Source organism: Mauremys mutica, chromosome 20 (assembly GCF_020497125.1).
Source record: "Mauremys mutica isolate MM-2020 ecotype Southern chromosome 20, ASM2049712v1, whole genome shotgun sequence".
Taxonomy (NCBI): Eukaryota; Metazoa; Chordata; order Testudines; family Geoemydidae; genus Mauremys; species Mauremys mutica.
The window spans coordinates 23,826,534-23,847,970 of NC_059091.1; the positions used below are offsets into that span (position 1 = coordinate 23,826,534).

General features: G+C 60.9%; 1 protein-coding gene across 1 annotated transcript; it reads left to right on the top strand.

Annotated features, from left to right (window-relative positions):
* Positions 1-282: 282 nt before the first annotated feature.
* IL27RA (interleukin 27 receptor subunit alpha) lies at positions 283-18,512 on the top strand. Its single transcript, XM_044994453.1, has 15 exons — positions 283-588; positions 4,321-4,430; positions 7,979-8,102; positions 8,412-8,572; positions 9,028-9,176; positions 9,721-9,874; positions 10,886-10,965; positions 11,513-11,708; positions 12,644-12,844; positions 13,794-13,895; positions 14,008-14,169; positions 14,553-14,681; positions 15,681-15,771; positions 16,909-17,005; positions 17,468-18,512. Exons 2-15 carry the CDS (start codon positions 4,364-4,366, stop codon positions 17,771-17,773), a joined length of 2,019 nt encoding a protein of 672 aa, XP_044850388.1. The 5' UTR covers positions 283-588; positions 4,321-4,363; the 3' UTR covers positions 17,774-18,512.
* The last annotated feature ends 2,925 nt before the right edge of the window (positions 18,513-21,437 follow it).

Consider the following 21,437-nt stretch of genomic DNA (forward strand, 5'->3'; position numbering starts at 1 on the left):
ACGACACCCCTGGGGTGACCGGAAATCAGGATTTCTGGGTTCTCGTCTTAGCTCTGATCGGCACGTGGTTAAAGCAACAGACTGAGGAATCCTCAGCTCTGCTGTGCGGTGGGTGGTCATTGGCCTCTCCTCCTTGCCTGCGCCCCTTGTTTAGCAAAGACACTAAACAAACCGCCCACCTGCCTTCCGGCGCTAGCTCTGGGGGACGTGCGCCCCAAAGAGCCACCCAGGCGATGCTGCAAACTTTCGGAAACTCTGACTGGGGGCTTGTTCCGGTGTCTCGGCAGCTGGTTTCAGGGCAGTGTGTGTGTGTGTGTGTCCTGTACAGCTTGCTCAGCGAGTGTACAGCCGAGCGCTTCCTGCTTCAGCACAGGCTCTTTCCTGTTCACTTGCTGCCGGCGGCTTTGTCCACATTCCCGCTCCCCAATGGATGGCGAGGGCTGGGCGGCCACCGGGCCCCAGAAACAGGCAGCAGGGACCGTGTGAGCCCCTGGCATGTGGTCTGATTTTGCCACCGCTTCCTTTCCCATCAGTTTCTCGGTTCCTTTTTCCACTGAAACTCGGCCGCAGACTCCAACTTTAAGCCAAGTATGTGACTGGGGTTGCAAAGTACCTTGTGGAGGGGATTGTGGGACAATGTTGGCTGAGGGGTAAGGATGGGGATGGAGCGGGGGGTATTGGGTTAAGGTGATGGGGCCCAGCTGTTCCCAGATCCAGATGTGTATGGGGGGGGGCTCTGCATTTCCTCCCCCATCCCCCGGGCAGGGAGGGCTGCAATGGAAGGGGAGTCTCAAAGGGTGGTCCGCGAAAGCTCTCTCTGGGTGTCCATTTGTTTGGTTCGTGCTATGGAGTGTGTGGAGAGGAGGTCAGCAGGGGAGAAGAAGCACAAAGAGCTGCTTGACACCAGCTCTACTGAGTCCAAGAATCAGGACTCCTGGATTAAATTCCCAGCTCCGGGAGGGGAGTTGGGCTCGTGGTTCGAGGAGCGGTGGCTGGGAGCCAAGATGCTAGGGGTTTTACCCCTGGCATGAGAAGGGAAGTGGTGTCTAGTCGTTGGGGGTGGGACTGCTCGGAATCAGGATTCCTGGTTTCCATGCCCAGCTCTGGGAGGGGGCGTTAGGACCAGTGGTTAGAGCGGGGGAAGCTGTAAATCAGGTCTCCTGGTTTCCATGCCCAGCTCTGGGAGGGGAGCTGGAGTTAGAATTACTGGGTTCTATCCCTGGATCCGGGGGGGAGTAGGATCTGGTGGTTAGAGCAAGCAGGGAGGGCTGGAAGTCAGGTGTCTGGTCCTATTCCCAGATCTGGGAGGGGAGCTGGCATTAGTGGTTTGAGGCGCAGCATTTCTGCATTTTAGTGGTTTGAGGTGCAGAATTTCTGCATTTTACCCCTGGCTCAAGGAGGGGAGTGGGATCTAGTGGTTAGATCTGGGGGGGCGGGGGCTGGAAACCAGGGTAATAAAGACCATGACAACTGAAGTCAAGGTTAGTTTTTGCTCCGAGACCGGATTGCTCCAAACGCTGAGCAGGATTCCAAGCCACCGGCTGGGACATTTCTGCGGGTAAGGAGAGCATCCAAGGGGGAAATCCTGGCCCTAGGGGAGCCAATGGGCATTGTGCCCAAGAAAGTTACAACCTTCCAGCTTCAGGGCTGGAGCCCATTAGGGGTCAGGAAGGACCTTTCCTATGGGCCGGAGATCCCCTCCCTGCGGGGTTCTGGAACAGCAGGTGCCAGGCACTGTTGGGGTAGGCTCCGGATAGATGGACCTGGGTGCTGATCCAGTCCGGCCTTTCCTATGTGCTGTCTGTGCATGCGAGCGAACTGAGGCCATGAAGAAGTGCAGCTGGAGCTCCATTTCGTCACCACGTCACTGGTTTCCCGTCAGACTCCCCCATTTCTTGTTGGTTTTTTATGTTTTGTTCTGCACTTTTATTTACTATTTTTTTAGCTTTCGACATTTAGATCTCACCTCTGTGTTAGAGCTTCAGCCTGCCACCCATCACCGTGGATTCTGGGCACCTCCCACGTTAAACCCACGGCAATAGCATGGCCCGAGCGGGTTTCATGGTGCCTCCAGCCCTTCCCCTTTCTGTGGGGTCAAATCTCTGCCTGGGGTCTAGTTTGTGGCAGTTCCTTTGGTTGTTGGTGGCCTTGATTTTTATTCATTTCCTTTAGTTGTTGGTGGCAGTTTTAGGACCTTTTGTCTTCTCTGGTATTTCCTTCCCCACGATAAGACTTTATGGATGACCAGGGAGCCTGTGCCCCCAGAGATGCTGATGAACCGAGAGGGGAAAACACTGATTTGTTTTAAAACAACAAGGAGTCCGGTGGCACCTTAAAGACTAACTTTAAGGTGCCACCGGACTTCTTGTTGTTTTTGTGGATACTGATTTGTTTATTTCATTAGTGCCTATTTAACTCAAATGCCCGAGGAGCAGTTAGGAGCAAAACTATGTGGGTTAAACCCTGCAATTCATAGAATCATAGAATCTCAGGGTTGGAAGGGACCTCAGGAGGTATCTAGTCCAACCCTCTGCTCAAAGCAGGACCAACCCCCAACTAAATCATCCCAGCCAGGGCTTTGTCAAGCCTGACCTTAAAAACCTCTAAGGAAGGAGATTCCACCACCTCCCTAGGGAACCCATTCCAGTGCTTCACCACCTTCCTAGTGAAAAAGTCTTTCCTAATATCCAACCTGAACCTCCCCCACTGCAACTTGAGACCATTGCTCCTTGTTCTGTCATCTGCCACCACTAAGAACAGCCGAGCTCCATCCTCTTTGGAACCCCCTTCAGGTAGTTGAAAGCAGCTATCAAATCCCTCCTCATTCTTCTCTTCTGCAGACTAAACAATCCCAGTTCCCTCAGCCTCTCCTCGTAAGTCATGTGCTCCAGCCCCCTCATCATTTTTGTTGCCCTCCGCTGGACTCTTTGCAATTTTTCCACATCCTTCTTGTAGTGTGGGGCCCAAAACTGGACACAGTGCTCCAGATGAGGCCTCACCGATGCCGAATAAAGGGGAATGATCACGTCCCTCAATCTGCTGGCAATGCCCCTACTTATACAGCCCAAAATGCCGTTAGCCTTTTGGCAACAAGGGCCCACTGCTGACTCATATCCAGCTTCTCGTCCACTGTAACCCCCAGGTCCTTTTCTGCAGAACTGCTGCTTGGCCACTCGGTCCCTAGTCTGTAGCAGTGCATGGGATTCTTCCGTCCTAAGTGCAGGACTCTGCACTTGTCCTTGTTGAACCGCATCAGGTTTCTTTTGGCCCAATCCTCTAATTTGTCTAGGTCCCCCTGTATCCTGCCCCTACCCTCCAGCGTATCTACCACGCCTCCCAGTTTAGTGTCATCTGAAGACTTGCTGAGGGTGCAGCCCACGCCATCCTCCAGATCATTAATTAAAATATTGAACAAAACCAGCCCCAGGACTGACCCTTGGGGCACTCCACTTGAAACCGGCTGCCAACTAGACATGGAGCCATTGATCACTGCCCGTTGAGCCCGACGATCTAGCCAGCTTTCTATCCACCTCTTAGTCCATTCACCCAGCCCATATTTCTTTAACTTGCCGGCAAGAATACTGGGGGAGACCGTATCAAAAGCTTTGCTAGAGTCAAGGAATAACACGGTCACTGCTTTCCCCTCATCCATAGACCCAGTTATCTCCTCATAGAAGGCAATTAGGTTAGTCAATTAAACAATAACAATCAGTAATGACTCCCTAGCTCTTATCTGGTGCTTTTCATCCTAATTAACATGGCCCACGTTAAATGGATGAAAACCGGGTTACGTGACAGTTCTCAAAGGTAAGTGAGGAATGAGCATCGAGCTGGTCTGTTTCCAGTGGAGTCCAGCTGGGATTAGCTCTTGGCTCGTCTATCTAGCAGCCCAAGGTCTAACAAGAGCCAATGGCCAGAAGCTGGAGCTAGACAGATTCAGACTGGCAGGAAGGCGTTGTCATTTTTTAACAGCGAGGGGGGTTGATCACTAGAACAACTTACCCAGGGTCGTGGTGGCTTCTCCACGTCTGGCAAGTTTTCCGTCGGGACTGGATGTGTTTCTAAAGGCTCTGCTCTGGGAGTTACTATGGGGGATGTTCTCTGGCCTCTGTTAGCCAGACCAGATGACCACAATGGTCCCTTCCGGCCTTGGGCTCTATGACTCAGGAGCTCTCGAAGCACAGGATCGCCAGCCCTCTTTCACAGATGGGGACCCTGTCAATGAAAGGCAGAGAGAGCTCCCAGGAGACCCCCGGCAAAACCAGAGGGGGCCAGATCTGCTGCGCTAAGGTAGTGACGCCCTTGCTCCTTGCTCGCCAGGTTGCTGACCAGCTCCCTGTGCTCCCCATGCGGGGCTGGCGCCATGAGGAAGAGATGGAGGAGAGCGTGGCTCCTGCTGCTGGCACTGGAGACCTTTGGGTTTCAGGAAGGTGAGAGCTCAATTTCAATGTCCCAGCACACCCAGGTCCTGGTTCTGATTTCGTCTACACTGGGGTAAATCAGGAGTGACTCCTAAAGAGTCTCTTGCCACGCATGGATGGAAAGCCAGTCCGGGGGCTGTCAGGATCAGACCCCTGCTCTGCCTGAGGCTCAGTCCCAGGTCCCGTACCCACCAGGCTGCAACAGCCCCGCCCCTGCTCCCGGCAGCACAGACCCCCACATTGGGCTCAGCATTGACTGAAGGGAGTGAGCCCCCCCCCCTGCTCTCTGCAGCACAGGACCCCATGCACCGCACCGGGGTCAGCACTGTCAGAGGGAGAGAGCCCCCCTGGCCCACCCCCTGCTGCTCCCTGACTTTCCCATCCAGCAGGCCCGGCTCTGCTCAGCGGGAGCGGCTGGCAAGCCAGTGAAAGAGGATCTAGGTTACCCCCACGGGCAGACAGCCTCTCCCTCCCCCTGGCCACACCACAGCGGATCACTGGCGCCCTGTGGTTTATAACCGTTTGACTGGGTGACACCCATGTGGTGGGGAGGACAATGACAGAGGCTTCTGCTCCTGCCATCACGGGCGGGCCGGAGATGCAGCTGCTGCAGACAGACAGAGGAAGGCTCCGGAAACGCCCCCGCCCTGGCCCCCCTCCCCACGAGAGGGGGACAGAGCCCTGGGCCTGCTGCGCTCAGCAGGAAGAGCTGAGCTGGGTTACGGCAGGGGATGGGGCATCTTAACGGAGACGAGTGACAGCCCAGCCGTCTGCAAGTCGGTGCTCAGGAGAGGGGCTCAGGACTCCTGGGTTCCATTCCCAGCTCTGAGGGGGAGCGGGAGCTAGTGGTTAAAGAGGGGGCACTGGGAGCCAGGACTCCTGGGTTCCATTCCCAGCTCTGGGGTGGGAGCAGGAGCTGGTGGTTAGATGGGGGGCATTGGGAATCAGGACTCCTGGGTTCCATTCCCAGCTCTGGGGAAGAGCGGGAGCTAGTGGTTAGACAGGGGGGCACTGGGGCTCAGGACTCCTGGGTTCCATTCCCAGCTCTGGGGGGGAGTGGGAGCTAGTGGTTAAAGAGGGGGCACTGGCAGTCAGGACTCCTGGGTTCCATTCCCGGCTCTGGGGGAGAGCGGGAGCTAGTGGGTAGATGGGGGGCACTGGGAATCAGGACTCCTGGGTTCTATTCCCACCTCTGCGGGAGAGCGGGAGCTAGTGGTTAGACAGGGGGCACTGGCAGTCAGGACTCCTGGGTTCTATTCCTGGCTCTGTGGGGGAGAGCGGGAGCTGGTGGTTAGATGGGGGGCACTGGGAGTCAGGACTCCTGGGTTCCATTCCTGGCTCTGGGGAAGAGCGGGAGCTAGTGGTTAAAGAGGGGGCACTGGGAGCCAGGACTCCTGGGTTCCATTCCCAGCTCTGGGGAAGAGCGGGAGCTAGTGGGTAGACAGGGGGGCACTGGGAGCCAGGACTCCTGGGTTCCGTTCCCGGCTCTGGGGGAGAGCGGGAGCTAGTGGTTAGATGGGGGGCACTGGGAGTCAGGACTCCGGGGTTCTATTCCCAGCTCTAGGGGGAGAGCGGGAGCTAGTGGGTAGACAGGGGGCACTGGCAGTCAGGACTCCTGGGTTCTATTCCTGGCTCTGTGGGGGAGAGCGGGAGCTGGTGGTTAGATGGGGGGCACTGGGAGTCAGGACTCCTGGGTTCCATTCCTCGCTTTGCGGTGGGAGCGGGTGCTGGTGGTTAGATGGGGGGCACTGGGAGCCAGGACTCCTGGGTTCTATTCCCGGCTCTGAGGAAGAGCGGGAGCTAGTGGGTAGATGGGGGGCACTGGGAATCAGGACTCCTGGGTTCCATTCCCAGCTCTGGGGAAGAGCGGGAGCTAGTGGGTAGAGAGGGGGGCACTGGGAGCCAGGACTCCTGGGTTCCGTTCCCGGCTCTGGGGGAGAGCGGGAGCTAGTGGTTAGATGGGGGGCACTGGGAGTCAGGACTCCGGGGTTCTATTCCCAGCTCTAGGGGGAGAGCGGGAGCTAGTGGGTAGACAGGGGGGCACTGGGAGTCAGGACTCCGGGGTTCTATTCCCAGCTCTAGGGGGAGAGCGGGAGCTAGTGGGTAGACAGGGGGCACTGGGAGTCAGGACTCCGGGGTTCTATTCCCAGCTCTAGGGGGAGAGCGGGAGCTAGTGGGTAGATGGGGGGGGGCACTGGGAGTCAGGACTCCGGGGTTCTATTCCCAGCTCTAGGGGGAGAGCGGGAGCTAGTGGGTAGACAGGGGGCACTGGCAGTCAGGACTCCTGGGTTCTATTCCTGGCTCTGTGGGGGAGAGCGGGAGCTGGTGGTTAGATGGGGGGCACTGGGAGTCAGGACTCCTGGGTTCCATTCCTGGCTCTGGGGTGGGAGCGGGAGCTGGTGGTTAGATGAGGGGCACTGGGAGCCAGGACTCCTGGGTTCTATTCCCAGCTCTGGGGGGGAGTGGGAGCTAGTGGGTATATGGGGGGCACTGGGAATCAGGACTCTTGGGTTCCATTCCCAGCTCTGGGGAAGAGCGGGAGCTAGTGGGTAGACAGGGGGGCACTGGGAGCCAGGACTCCTGGGTTCCGTTCCCGGCTCTGGGGGAGAGCAGGAGCTAGTGGTTAGATGGGGGGCACTGGGAGTCAGGACTCCTGGGTTCCATTCCCAGCTCTGGGGAAGAGCGGGAGCTAGTGGGTAGACAGGGGGGCACTGGGAGCCAGGACTCCTGGGTTCCGTTCCCGGCTCTGGGGGAGAGCGGGAGCTAGTGGTTAGATGGGGGGCACTGGCAGTCAGGACTCCGGGGTTCTATTCCTGGCTCTGTGGGGGAGAGCGGGAGCTGGTGGTTAGATGGGGGGCACTGGGAGTCAGGACTCCTGGGTTCCATTCCTGGCTCTGGGGTGGGAGCGGGAGCTGGTGGTTAGATGGGGGGCACTGGGAATCAGGACTCCTGGGTTCTATTCCCAGCTCTGGGGGGAGTGGGAGCTAGTGGGTAGATGGGGGGCACTGGGAATCAGGACTCCTGGGTTCCATTCCCAGCTCTGGGGAAGAGCGGGAGCTAGTGGGTAGACAGGGGGGCACTGGGAGCCAGGACTCCTGGGTTCCGTTCCCGGCTCTAGGGGAGAGCGGGAGCTAGTGGTTAGATGGGGGGCACTGGGAATCAGGACTCCTGGGTTCCATTCCTGGCTCTGGGGTGGGAGCGGGAGCTGGTGGTTAGATGGGGGGCACTGGGAGCCAGGACTCCTGGGTTCTATTCCCAGCTCTAGGGGGAGAGCGGGAGCTAGTGGGTAGATGGGGGGGGGCACTGGGAGTCAGGACTCCTGGGTTCCGATCCCGGCTCTTGGGGGAGAGCGGGAGCTGGTGGGGGGATGGGGGGGACGGACACTGGGAGTCAGGACTCCTGGGTTCCGTTCCCAGCTCTGGGCAGGGTAGGAGAAGGGTCTAGGAGGCAGTTGCTGGGTGTGACCCAGCAGTTAGGCCCTGGGGCCAGTCCCGCTCAGGCTGGATGGAAGCGTCCAGTCCCCCGACAGCTGCAGGTTGACGTGTGCTTGGGTGCAGGTGACCCAGAGGAACCCACGGGGCTGGAGTGTTACCAGATGGGCCCCAGCGGGGGCATGAATTGCACGTGGACCGGCCCTGAGGCTAACACCACCTACACCCTCCACTACCAGAGCCTGAAGTTGTGAGTATAACCCCTGCCGGGGGGAGGGAGCCCAGGACCCGCCCCCACTGCTCAGCCAGCCTCAGGTGCCCAGAACAGCTCCTCAGCTTTACCCCCCAGCTCGGGGAGGGGAGGGGAGTGGGGTGCAGTGGCTAGAGCATGAGCTGGGAGCCAGGACTCCTGGGTTCTATTCCCAGCCCAGGGAGGGGTGGGGGGTCTCCAGATTAGAGCAGTGGGAGATCCAGGAACCAGGACTCCTGGGCTGCCATCCTAGCTCAGCCCTGGCGTATGTGCCGACTCATCGGTTTGTTCCCTGGGTTCATCTGCCAGCAAACGCAACCAGACGCGGCGTTCCCAGGCCCCCGCCGGACAGAGCTGGGTGGTGATTGGAAGAAGCAGCCTGACGCACAATGAGAACTATGCCGTGTGGGTGGAGGCTGGTGACGGGACCCGGGTCACACCAAGGCTAACTCTGACCCCACACGAGATAGGTAACCCACAAGCAGCCCAGCTCCTCCCCGGCCCCTAGGTGGGGGTGGGGGGATTGGGACATGCGGGGGGGTGGGGTGGAGGCTGTTGGGCCCCATTAGGAATTTGTTTTGATTTCATCTAGATGGTTTCCATTTCAGATCCTCTAGACCTCGACCAGCTGTTTCACTGACAGTGTGTGTGAGGCTGGGAACCAGGAGTCCTGGGTTCTAGTCCCAGTTGTGGGAAGGGAGGGGGGTCTAGTGGTTAGAGCAGGTGGGGCTGGGAACCAGGAGTCCTGGGTTCTAGTCCCAGTTGTGGGAAGGGAGTGGGGTCTAGTGGTTAGAGCAGGTGGGGCTGGGAACCAGGACGGCTGGGTTCTAGCCCAATTGCAGGAGGGGAGTGTGTCCCAGTGGTTAGGCCTGGGAGGCAGGGCTTTTGGGTCCTACTTTCCCTTTATCCACTGTGTTGGTTCCAGTGAAGCCAGATCCCCCCGTACTGAGCCTAGTGGACGTGACCCCTGAGGTCACGGTGACCTGGACAAACCCCCACTGGCCTCAGCATTTCTCCCTGGATCTGGCCTGCCAACTTCGCTACCGGGTGTCTGGGACCCCCAACTGGACCAGGGTGAGTCTGCGTGGCAGGATTGCAAAATGTGGGGGGGGGAGAGGGGGTTTGAGAGACAGGGCTTCCTCTGGAATAGCAGCCTACTACTGCTGCTAGATAACAGAGCTCCTCCTTCAGCTCAAGTAATGGAAGGCTGCATTCTGGTGCTACAGAGTCCTGGGTTCAAATCCTGCTCAGAACATAGCAGGGCCTGTTACATCTTCTGCTGACTGGGGGCAGCTGTAGAGCGACAGGTGCTGATTCCCAGTTACGCTCAGGCCCATCTACCCCTTAAACTGGGATGCCCTGGCGGCTGCAGAATTCCTGCTGCATCGGAGTCTCGCTGGCGAGGGCGGAGCCGGCCTACAGGCCAGAGGTCACCATGTCAGCCACTGCGTCTTAATCAGCTGGGCTGAACAGCTCAGGGGAGCATTAGATCCCGCTCCCCTCCCAGAGCTGGGGACAGAACCCAGGAGTCCTGACTCCCAGCCCCTCTGCTCTGACCACTGGACCCCTCTCCCCTGCGAGCTGGGCCCATCTCTCTGTGTGCCGTTCTCCCTGCCAGGTTCATGAGGAGGATGTTGAGCCCAACAGCTACGAGTTCTCCAGCCTGGAGCCTTTCACGGCCTATGAGGTGCAGGCTCGCTGTATCCCCGAGGACCGGAAGGGCTTCTGGAGCGAATGGAGCCCGTCCCAGACCTTCCAGACCCCCGAGGCTGGTACGCATGGGCCTGAGCTCGCCGGAGCGAAACGCCTGCCCTGCGGAGGAGGGTCACATGCGGTGTAGTCAGTCAGGACTCCGGGGTTCCGTCCCCAGCCCTGGGGCGGGAGGGGGGTCCAGTGGCTGGAGCAGGGGGCTGGGAGTCAGGACTCCGGGGTTCCGTTCCCAGCCCTGGGGCGTGAGGGGGGTCCAGTGGCTGGAGCAGGGGGCTGGGAGTCAGGACTCCGGGGTTCCGTCCCCAGCCCTGGGGCGTGAGGGGGGTCCAGTGGCTGGAGCAGGGGGCTGGGAGTCAGGACTCCGGGGTTCCGTTCCCAGCCCTGGGGTGTGAGGGGGGTCCAGTGGCTGGAGCAGGGGGCTGGGAGTCAGGACTCCGGGGTTCCGTGCCCAGCCCTGGGGCGGGAGGGGGGTCCAGTGGCTGGAGCAGGGGGCTGGGAGTCAGGACTCCGGGGTTCCTTTCCCAGCCCTGGGGCGGGAGGGGGGTCCAGTGGCTGGAGCAGGGGGCTGGGAGTCAGGACTCCGGGGTTCCGTTCCCAGCTCTGGGGCGTGAGGGGGGGGGTCCAGTGGCTGGAGCAGGGGGCTGGGAGTCAGGACTCCGGGGTTCCGTGCCCAGCCCTGGGGCGGGAGGGGGGGTCCAGTGGCTGGAGCAGGGGGCTGGGAGTCAGGACTCCGGGGTTCCGTCCCCAGCCCTGGGGCGGGAGGGGGGTCCAGTGGCTGGAGCAGGGGGCTGGGAGTCAGGACTCCGGGGTTCCGTTCCCAGCCCTGGGGCGGGAGGGGGGTCCAGTGGCTGGAGCAGGGGGCTGGGAGTCAGGACTCCGGGGTTCCATTCCCAGCCCTGGAAAAGGTCTCCCGACAATGCTAAATGCAGAGGCCTGTCCTGCCCCGGGCAGTCAGGGGAACACCCCTCTTGGGAAAGGGTCCCAGTGCTTTCCTGGCTCCGGAGAGCTCCTGTCGTGCCCTGTACAGCCCCCCTGCCCTGGAGGGACCCCAGTTTCTTCTCTGTTGCCCTTAGCCCCGCTGGGCCTGGTGGACGTGTGGCGAGTGACCAGCCCCCCTGAGTCCGGAGAGCCCAGCCTGCTGCTGCTGTGGAAGGTGAGACCTGCCCGGGCCCATCACTGCAGGCCCCTGTGCTTAGCTCACTGCAGGCAGGAAACAAAGGGGTTGGTGCCGGAGGTCCCAGCCGATTGGATAAGCTCCACTGTCACATGACTAGGGGCGTGCACCCTGGTGCCCTGGCCAAATTCTGATTGGCTTTCCCTCCCGGACACGCCCGTAGCCTCCACTTCCTGTCCTAAACCGATGAACCGTGTGTCCATGCAGCTGCTAAGCAGTGGCCACGTTCCACCCCAGAGGTGGCTGCATTGCAGGGGTGGCTAGGGTGACCAGATGTCCCGATTTTATAGGGACAGTCCCGATTTTTGGGGTCTTTTTCTTATATAGGCTCCTATTACCCCTCCCCCCCCCGCCTGTCCCGATTTTTCACATTTGCTGTCTGGTCACGCTAGGGGTGGCCCAGGTTATTCCCAGGCACTTGGGGGCCTAGCGATGGCAAGCACACGGGGTGGCCCCATCTGGAGGGCGGGGTGGGGGATGGGATACTCATCCGTTTGCATTAACCCTTTGCTGGATTCCCGACCAGCCGCTCCATTCTAAAGCGGCCAGGGGAGTCATTCGCAGCTACAGCCTGGCTTTCCGGAACGGCAGCGAGAGCCCCGCCAGCCTGGAGTCCCCCTGCTGCAGCGTGAGCCTCCCCTCCGGAACCAGCCGCGTCTGGATCTCGGCAAACAACCCCGTCGGGCGGACGCAGCCTGCCAACCTCAGCTTGGAGCGGCAGGGTACGGCCGCGCGGGGGCCTGGGCCAGCCGGCCGCATCGGGACCCGTGGCCCATTCCCTGCCCACTGAGCCAGACTGTCCCCTGCCGCAGGGTCAGATGGGAGCTGGGGCCCCTGGCACGGAGTCCCCGGGCGCTGCTCTGGAACTGCTCCCCACCAAGCCAGGCAGGACTCTGGGGAGCCTCCTCTCCCTCGGAGCAGCCTGTCCCCAGGGCAAGAAGCTCCCACGGCTTCACCTCCTGGGTCTCTCCTTGCAGCATTCAGCATCCTCTGCCCCTCCGTGCGCTTCCCCCAGCGAGTCCGCCCAGGCGGGGCCCTGGGGGGGCCACAGGGTCCTGCCCCCCCACTGCGCAGTCAGACGTGACTCTCAGCCAGCCAGTAACACAGAGGTTTATTAGATGACAGGGACGGGTCTAAAACAGAGCTTGTAGGTACAGAGAATGGGACCCCTCGGCCGGGTCCATCCTGGGGGGCAGCGAGCCAGACCCCTCCGTCTGCCTTCACTCCTCGTCCCCAGCCAGCCCCAAACTGAAACCCCCTCCAGCCCCTCCTCTCTGGGCTGTGTCTCTTTCCTGGGCCAGGAGGCCACCTGATCTCTTTGTTCACCCCCACCTTTAGCAGCCCCTTGCAGGGGGGAAGGGCCCGGGACATTAGTTGCCAGGACACAGAGGGTCGGCCAGAAACTGAGCCCCCCCCCCCCCCGCAGTATTCAGAGGAAACATTAAGCACAGTCCCACTTCGCCACAGCCCCCCTGTGCCCCATTTCCTGCCCCCACCCCCGGAGCCAGCCAGTCCCCCCACCCTGGGCTGAATCAGGGCTGGTCCCTTAGAGGAGCAAGGCCCCGAATCCCATTCCTGCAGCATCCCTAACCTGGCGCAGGGACGACCCGGAGCACGACGGCCCTCGCCCAGTGATGGATCCTGTGCCTTCCCCCAGATCTGCCTGCGCCGGCAGGGCTCCAGGTTGCAGCCGTGCACGGGCAGGGTCTCCGCGTTACCTGGGAGCCCAGCACGGACCCTCTGGAAGGGGAGCCCACGGAGTACCTGGTGGAGTGGGCCGAGGAGTGCAGCAGCTCAAAGGCGGCATCCCTGGACTGGGTGCGCAGGCCGGCTGGCACCCACAGTGCCCTGCTGACAGGTACGGGGGGAGCCTGGCTACAGAGGCCCCTGCATGCCACAGCATGGGGCCAGGGGGCTGCTTCGCCCTGCCCCACGCCTGACACTCTGCTGGGAAAACGCAGAGCCTGAGCAACCGCCAGGCCCTTTGCACGTGTGAGTGAGGGCTAGTGGTTAGAGCGGGGGGGGGGGGTTGGGAGTCAGGAGTCCTGGGCTCTATCTCTGGCTGTGGGAGGGGAGTGGGGTCTAGTGGTTAGAGCAGGGGGGGCTGGGAGTCAGGACTCCTGGGTTCTATCTCTGGCTGTGGGAGGGGAGTGGGGTCTAGTGGTTAGAGCAGGGGGCTATTGGGAGTCAGGCGTCCTGGGCTCTATCTCTGGCTGTGGGAGGGGAGTGGGGTCTAGTGGTTAGAGTGGGGGGGGCTGGGAGTCAGGAGTCCTGGGCTCTATCTCTGGCTGTGGGAGGGGAGTGGGGTCTGGTGGTTAGAGCGGGGGGATGTTGGGAGTCAGGAGTCCTGGGCTCTATCTCTGGCTGTGGGAGGGGAGTGGGGTCTAGTAGTTAGAGCAGGGGGGGGCTGGGAGTCAGGAGTCCTGGGCTCTATCTCTGGCTGTGGGAGGGGAGTGGGGTCTGGTGGGTTAAAGTAGGGATAGGACAGGAGTCAAGGCTCCTGGGTTCTATTCCCAGCTCTGGAAAGGGGGAGTAGGGTCTAGTGGTTAAAGGAGGGAGGGCTGGGAGTCATAACTCCTGGGCCCTATCCTGGGCCCATGCACAAAAATTGCTGTGTGCCTCAGTTTCCCCCTTTGTAAGATGAGCCTCGGAACCCTGCTGCACCGAGGACGGGGAGGGGAGGCCAGAGCTGTGGGGTGCCCGAGAAGGGCAGGGAATTTCTACTTCGTGCTCCTAAGCCAGCGACCGCTCAGACTGGCAGCTGCCCCTGGGAACTGACCCTGTCTCCCTTCGCTCCCCCGCCCCAGGTGACTTCAGACCCCGGGTGCCGTATCAGGTCCGCGTGTACGGGCTGTACCCCGGGGGCTTTGGTGCGTCGGCCCCTGTCCGAGCCTACACCCAGGAAGGAGGTAGGAGCGTAGCCCCCGTCCCACCTTGACTGGCACACGTTGGGCGCTAAGGAAGGGGGGCTGGGTAGCGCTGGCTGTCACTCACAGCCCATCCCCTCTCCTCTCTCCCCAGTGCCATCGGCAGGGCCCCAGGGCCTGCAGGATCATAGCGTCTCCAAGGAGGCGTCTGTCATCTCCTGGGAGGCGATCCCCCTGGCGCAGCGCAACGGGCACATCACTCACTACTCCCTCTACCTCGCCACGCCCACGGGGAGCCCGCAGACCTACCAGCCCAGTAAGTGCCACCCCGTGGAGATGGGGTCCCTCCCCATGGATCCGGGGTGCTGTGGGAACAGGCAACACCCCAGCCGCGTGGGCCTGGTGGGAGCTGAGCTGATATGTCAGGGGCGGCAGCAGCTGGAGTTGGACCTGGGGGTCTCCGAGCTAAAGGGGTCGCTCCCTCTGCCAGCAGCAGTAGTGAGACTTTTATCCTCTATGTAGGCTGGCCACTAGAGGGGGTGCTAGCGAAGACAGGAGCCGAGCCAAGTCTTGGGAGTGGAGAAGGGGCATTCACCTCAGATAGGAAGGGCAGCTGTCCCTTCCCCTGCGGGGCTGGGGGCAATGGGAACACGGAGACCTCAGGCCTCCCAGCTCACGCGTCTCTCATCCCCTGTGCAGTCGCTGCTACAGAGACAAGCTACAACCTCTCGGGTCTGGAGCCCGGCACCTCCTACCAGCTCTGGATGACGGGCTCCACCTCGGCTGGGGAAGGAAACGCCAGCTCCATCCACCTCTTCCACACTCCAGGTGAGGGATAAGCAGGGTCCGGCGGGTCGGTGCTGGGATGGGAGTCCCTTTGCAGGGACCGGGGTGCTTTCCCCACACACTCCATGCTGGCCCGGCATGGGGTGAGGGGGTGCTGTGCTGCTGTGCTGCAGGATGTGGGCTCGTCAGCAACACTCAGGGGATCAGCTGCAGTGTCCCAGCCAAACTCCACCTCGGGTGGTTTCAGTTCAGCCTCCCGTGCAGTTGCAACCAGATGCGGGATTCTCCTTCACCTCACGTGTGCAGCAAGCTGTGTGGCTCTTTGTCACCTGCCGCGCCTCACCCCAGAGGCAGGAGTATCTCAGCGCCGGGTTAGGGATCCCTGTGTAAACAGCTGCCATGCCCCACCCCAGAGGTGGCTGCATCTCAGCGCTGGCAGAGCAATCCCCATGCACTGGTGCTGTGTGCCAGCCACACAGCTGTGTGTGTGTGTCATGTTCCGCCCCAGAGGTGGCTGCATCTCAGTGCTGGCAGAGCAATCCCCATGCACTGGTGCTGTGTGCCAGCTGCACAGCTGTGTATGTGTCGTGTTCCGCCCCAGAGGTGGCTGCATCTCAGTGCTGGCAGAGCAATCCCCATGCACTGGTGCTGTGTGCCAGCCGCACAGCTGTGTATGTGTCGTGTTCCACCCCAGAGGTGGCTGCATCTCAGCACTGGCAGAGCTGCACTGGTGCTGTGTGTCATGTTCCACCCCAGAGGTGGCTGCCTTTTGGGATTGTCAGAGGAAAGGATCCAGGAGGTTACTGTAGCCTTGTCCTTTCCTGCTGGGCCTTCCTCTCACCCTATGCCCCTGTAACGTGGCTGGGAGAGGGCAGAGGTCTGCGTTGCTCAGCTCCTGTTGCAGAGCGGTGCCGTGTTAGGGCTGGGTGGACCCTGCCCCCTCTGGGCCGCGTGGGGCTCTCCCCCCAGCTGGGGGGCAGGTAAGGATTGAGGGACAGAGTCACTCAGGCTTTCTCCCAACCCTGCTCCCTCTCCCTGCAGATTCCCGCTGGGAGGCTGTCCTGGCTTCCCTCCTGGCAGTGGGATTCCTCCTTTTCGTCGCCTGCGTCCTGGGAGCTGTCCTGCACATGCAGTAAGAATGCCAGGCAGTCGGTGAGGGAGGGGAGCGGGCCCCCACGCAGGGTGCTAGGTCATCATGGACGGTGCTTTTAAGCTGGAGGGAGCCCACACCGTGCCGTGCTCTGTCCCGCTCAGTGGTGGCTGGGGCACGCAGACAGAGCCAGGCAACCGGTGAAAAATGCAGAGCCAGCGGCGCCAGCACGTCGGGCAAATCTGGGTCTGGTTGCCAAGCTGCGCATCGCAAATGCAAAAAAACCCACCCAAATTAAATGTCAAAATATTTCCATTTTTTCCCGGCTCCGAGCAGCTTTGGGGTTGGAAACGTCCTTCCGCGTCGGTTTTGGCAAACGCAGGAACGTTCCCGGGATGCACGAAAGGCCATTGCAAGGGTTCGATTCGCCCCGAATGATGGTTTCCCACCCAGAATGGGGGGGGGGGTCTCGCCTTTGCCATTAGCTGAAACTGTTGAAAAAAACCTCAGGTTTGGTTCCACCCGAAATCAAAATGTTTTGGGGGTTTTTTTTGGAATTGCCAGAGAGCCGAAAACGCCAGCGCAAGGTGGCTAATCCTGCTCTAGCATTAGCTACCGGAGCCGGCTTGGCTATAGACGCCCTCCAGTGGCTCTGGGTTCAATCCCAACTGCCCACAACCCCCTCTGCCCCCCAGCAGTGGATGGACACACGCCCAGCACCAAGGGGGGCTGGGGTCCTTAACCCCCCTCTCTTCTGTAGTATCTGAGCCCCTGGGATCGAACAAGCCAGAGCCACAGAACTGTGGGCTGAGATCCACCAAACTCGTTTCACGCACCAGGCTGTTCTTCCAGCTCCCAGTCTGGGGCGGGTGGGGCAATGAGGGAGCTAGTGAGACGGCGGGGGGGCTACGTTGAAATGGGGTGCCTGGCAGAGCGATGGGGGACGGCAGCTCTGGTGGGTCTAATTTACGCAAACGAGGCACTCCTTGGATCTCGCTTTTTGCAAACGAGACGTTGCATATTTATCGTGTGTGCACATCAAGGCGTGCCATGATTCGCGTAACACCTCGCAGGGGCTGGTCCCACTCAGCCAGGCAGTCGCTGTATCACATCGCTGCCCCCCCCCACCAGCTTTCACCCTGGTGTTAAAAAAAACCTTCCTCTCTCTCGCGCCCACAGGCTGCTGGACCTGTGCCAGAAGGTGCTGCCCAGCTGGTGCTGGGAGAAGGTCCCGGATGCCACCCATAGCAGGATTACGCTGTACGAGATGGACAGGGTGAGATGGGTGGCCCGGGCTAGGATGCGTGACCCACCCTCGTCCTATGCAGCGGGGCCAAGGAGGCAGATCGGACGAGCCAGGCCTGGACAATCAGGGGTTGGGGAATGGGGTCTAGTGGTTAGAGCAGGCGGGGGCGGGGAGCCAGGACTCCTGGGTTCTATCCACAGTTCTGGGAGGGCAGTGGTGTCTAGTGGTTAGAGCAGGGGGGGCGGGGAGCCAGGACACCTGGGTTCTATCCACAGTTCTGGGAGGGCAGTGGGGGCTAGTGGCTAGAGCAGGAGGGGCTGGGAGCCAGGACTCCTGGGTTCTCTCCCCACCTCTGGGAGGGCAGTGGGGGCTAGTGGTTAGAATGGGGGGGGGGCAGGGAGTCAGGACTCCTGGGTTCCATGCCCAGCTTTGGCGGGGAGCTCCTTGTCACTAGGGAGTGAGATGGCTGCTCTCATGCTCTGTTTCCTCCAGGATCCCCACAGCTACAGGGGGCCTTTGGTGCAGGACCCGGACGCAGAGGAGCCCCCCATCACCGAGCTCGATATCGCGGAGCCAGCAGACCACGTGAACCAAGGCTACTCAACTCTGCCCCAGCTGGAGTCTCCTGTGCCGGCCCAGCCCCACGGCGATGACCGGCCCGGGAGCGAGCCCAGGCGAGAGGAGCTGGGGCCAAGCAGCCCCCCCCGGGAGGAGGCGTGGGGACAGCGAGCCCCGGTCACCTCTGGCTATGAGAAACATTTCATGCCCACCCTGGAGGAGGTGCTGGGACTGGCCTGAGGGACGCGGCTGGGCGAGAACCACCAGCCCCCACCCAGCACTGCCCCAGGCGCTGCGGGAGACCCAGCTGGGCCCGCCTGGCTCGAGGGGCCCAAGGCTGGGACATGGGGTCTTTCCCCTGTAGGGGCGCCGGCTCCAAGCTCAGGTGGGGGCAGGGAATGGGACGCGGAGACCTTCCCCTGTCAGTGGTGCTGGCTCTGCAGTGAGCGAATTGGTGGACTGTTTGCTGGTATAATGGGTCCCTCCGAGACAACCACCCCAGCAGGCTGCCTTAGCGGACAGGCCAAAGACTGAGTGGCCCATGGAGACCGAGTGCCTCTCCGGACTCCCAGCCCCCTCTGCTCTAACCACTACACACACTACTCCTCTCCCGGAGCTGGGGAGAGAACCCAGGAGTCCTGACTCCCAGACCCCTTGCTCCAACCACTAGACACCACCCTCCTCCCAGCATCTGACAGACCCCCGACCCTGCCCATCTAATCACCAGCAGCCCATCACCCTGGTATCAGGGCCACCTTAGTTTCCCTCCTCCCTAGGCCAGCCCTCTCCCCAGACTCTGGTCCTGCTGTAGCCCGGAGCTCCACAACATGCCGCTGTACTGTATTTTTTACCTGTAGACATGTTTTTAACCTTGGCTCCCTGCCTCTCATTGCCACAAGCAAAGCAGCGGCTTTCCTGTCGGGACCCCAAAGGGTCTGGGCAGGGCAGGCGCACCTGTGACCCGCTGCCTCCCGCCTGGCGTTCAGCAAGCGCCAAGCTCACCGCAGGAGCGCCGCAGCAGCCGGCCTGCAGAGCTGGAGAGCCAGTGCTGGGGGGCTGTTGGGGGGCTGCATTGTGGGTCAGCCGGTGGGGCGAGCGAGAGCCTGGAACCCGAGTGCTGAGGGGCTCAGGGGTAAGTGACCTGGAGGTGACGTCCCTGCAGGGCGGACTGGGAAACTGTGATTCACTGGGACCCTGGGGAGCCTGGTTGGACCAGCTGGGCTCTCCTGACCACTGGATTGGCCAGCAAGAGAGACTGGGTTCACTTTAGAGTGGACCAAGGGAAATTGGTCCTGCCACAGCGCGGGAGCTGCCTTATTACAGCACCGCACATCGACTGCCTGGGAGGGAGGGAGCCTGAGTCCCACTTTACAGATGGGGAAACTGAGGCACAGAGTGACTGGGCTAAGGTCACACAGCATGGCAGTCATGGACACAGGCGTAGGACCCAGGAGTCCTGCTGCCCACTCCCCTCCTTTAACCACTAGCTCCTACTTCCCCCCCCAGAGCTGGGCTGGGAACCCAGGAGTCCTGCTGCCCAATTCCCCAGACTTGCTCCTGGAACCCAGACCTGAGAGCGCGGCTGCAGCTTGCCCAGACTCAGAGAGCGGCAGGGCGAGGAGCTGGGCTCCAGGCCTTCTGGCTGCTACGCCAAAACCGCAAGAACATCCTTCCTTTTGGGCGAGTTGCAAAATACGTGAGATGCTGCAACCTTCCCCGGCAGCGCGCAAGGGCGGGGCGGGCTCTGCTTCCCCAGCCCAGGGCCCCGGCTCAGAGCTGCTGTGCCCAGCAGTCCTCCAGCAACACCCGCCGTGCGCTCGGAGCACCGGGGGCTGCACAGCCGGGCAGGTCTCTGTGCTCAGCATGTCTCCCTGGCACCCTGGGCACGCCAGACACTTCAGCCCTGCGCCTGCCTCGGTCGCTTCGACTCAACGGGGTGAGCGGGCAGCGCAGAGGAGGGCGTGTGGGGGGAATTGGCCCTGCAGCCCCCCCTGCTGGGGGGGTGGGAGTTGCGCTCAGTTGGCAGGGGTAGGAAAGGCCTTGTGTGCTCCTGACAGATGAAGGGAGGGGTTGGGACCTGCATCGGAGGGGACCTGAACTGAGCAATTGCTTGGACTATACAGGACTATGGCTCTTAAGAGACCACCCCCCATGTGGGACCAATGAGGTGAACCCCTTAATATTGTAACAAGCTGGCTAACGCAGGTAATGCCACTGTCCTCTGCTGGTTTGGCTTAGCCATGTGTCATAGGCCCTGCAGCGCTCACAGTGATTCCCCTTCAGCGCCAGGAGCTGAGTTCCAGTCTCACTGCTACAGCTGACTGGTAACAATCCTCAGCTGCAATGATGTGCATTCACAGGGCCCCGGTGGGCTGGGCGCTGCCCGGACACAATGAAACAAGCCCTACCCAGAAAAGCTCACAGTCTAAACAAGGGAAACCGAGGCACACAGCAATGAAGTCACTTGGCCAAGGTCATGGAGTGAGGCCATAAGTCAGGAATTGAACCCAGGTGTCCTGAGTCCCTACTAAGGACCTTAAGCATGAGGCCAACACTTGGCAGACATCAAACCAAGGTGGGGGGGATTTTAATTTCATGCCCAGCCTATTGAGCAGAGAGAAGAGGGAGATATTCCTCCCCCAGATGAGAAAGACCTGCCCCCCCATCGGATCTCAATTCACTTGACTTTAACCCCCGCAGCCTCACTGGGATGTGATGTGCTGAATTCCCACCTGCGGGGAAACCTGGACCCATTCACAACCCCCTGCTCAGCCCCTGGGAAGCTCCCAGTGCTGAACTCCCACTGATTTCATTCAGCAGCCAGAGCCAGAGCCTCCACGGGTGTCAAACAGCCCCACAGGGCCAATGACGCTACCTTGAGCTACACCAGCTGGGGATCTGGCCCCATCCACTCCAGCGGCTCCGTAAACGTTTAAAACGGACAATCCAGGCTCAGGCGAGATGCTGAGCATCACCTGGTGGTGTCTGCCCAGCAGCTTGTGCTCAGAGCTGGCAGCTTGTCCAGGGGGAAGGTTTCATTAGGGTGATGGGACAGTCTGTGCTGGCAGAGACAGCGGCGCCGAGGCCAGGCAGGATTCTGGTCTCCTGCTGTCACAGCCTGGACTGCAGCACTGGGGCTCGGAGCTGCTGCCCCCATCCGCACTCTGAAGGCTGAAATCTGGGCAGCCCCACACGAGAAGACAAGCCCAGACGTGGAACCAGTGCTGCAAAGCCAGAGTAACAGCACTGAGGGCCAAGGATGCTCTGGGGTGTAAATCTGGAGTCGCTGACTCCCAGCCCCCCACAGCCTCTAACCACTACACCACACTCTCCTGCCGTGGCTGGGGCTAGAACCCAGAAGTCCAGCCTCCCACCCCCACTAGAGAGCTGAGAACAGGAGGCAGGGGCCTGACTCCCAGCCCCTCACTGCAATGCGCTTGACCCTACTTGTCTCCCAGAGCTGGGACCAGAACCCAGGAGTCCTGTTCTCAGCACTGGGCGGGAAGGTGTATTGCCGAGGGAGGGGACCTTAAAGGCTGGAGCAGGGATTCCCTAGGTCCCTTCCCCTCTCTGAAATGGGGATAATCCCCACGCTTGGTGCCTATTATTAGATCAGGGCACAGACCTCGACCGAGATCAGAGTCCCCCTCAGGCTGGGCGCTGCCCAGACCCTGACTGAGATCAGGGATCTCGCTGTGCTGGGCACTGCACAGACACACACTGAGAGACAGTCCCTGCCTGGCAACACTCACGAGGGTGGGAGGGGAAACTGAGGCCAGAGAGGGGACGGGACTTGCCTAACGTCACCCAGCAGTAAAATGGCAGAGGTGGGCAGAGAACCCAGCAGGCCATCACTGGGTAGGGTGACCAGATGTCCCGATTTTGGGGTCCTATTGCCCCCCAC

What these genes read in the sequence shown, in the direction of transcription:
- IL27RA (XM_044994453.1), top strand. Translation starts at nt 4,364, where the DNA reads ATGAGGAAGAGATGGAGGAGAGCGTGGCTCCTGCTGCTGGCACTGGAG. An exon ending in GGACCCCCAACTGGACCAGG is followed by an intron (nt 9,177 to 9,720) that starts GTGAGTCTGCGT and finishes TCTCCCTGCCAG; the next exon opens with GTTCATGAGGAGGATGTTGA. An exon ending in CCCGCAGACCTACCAGCCCA is followed by an intron (nt 14,170 to 14,552) that starts GTAAGTGCCACC and finishes TCCCCTGTGCAG; the next exon opens with TCGCTGCTACAGAGACAAGC.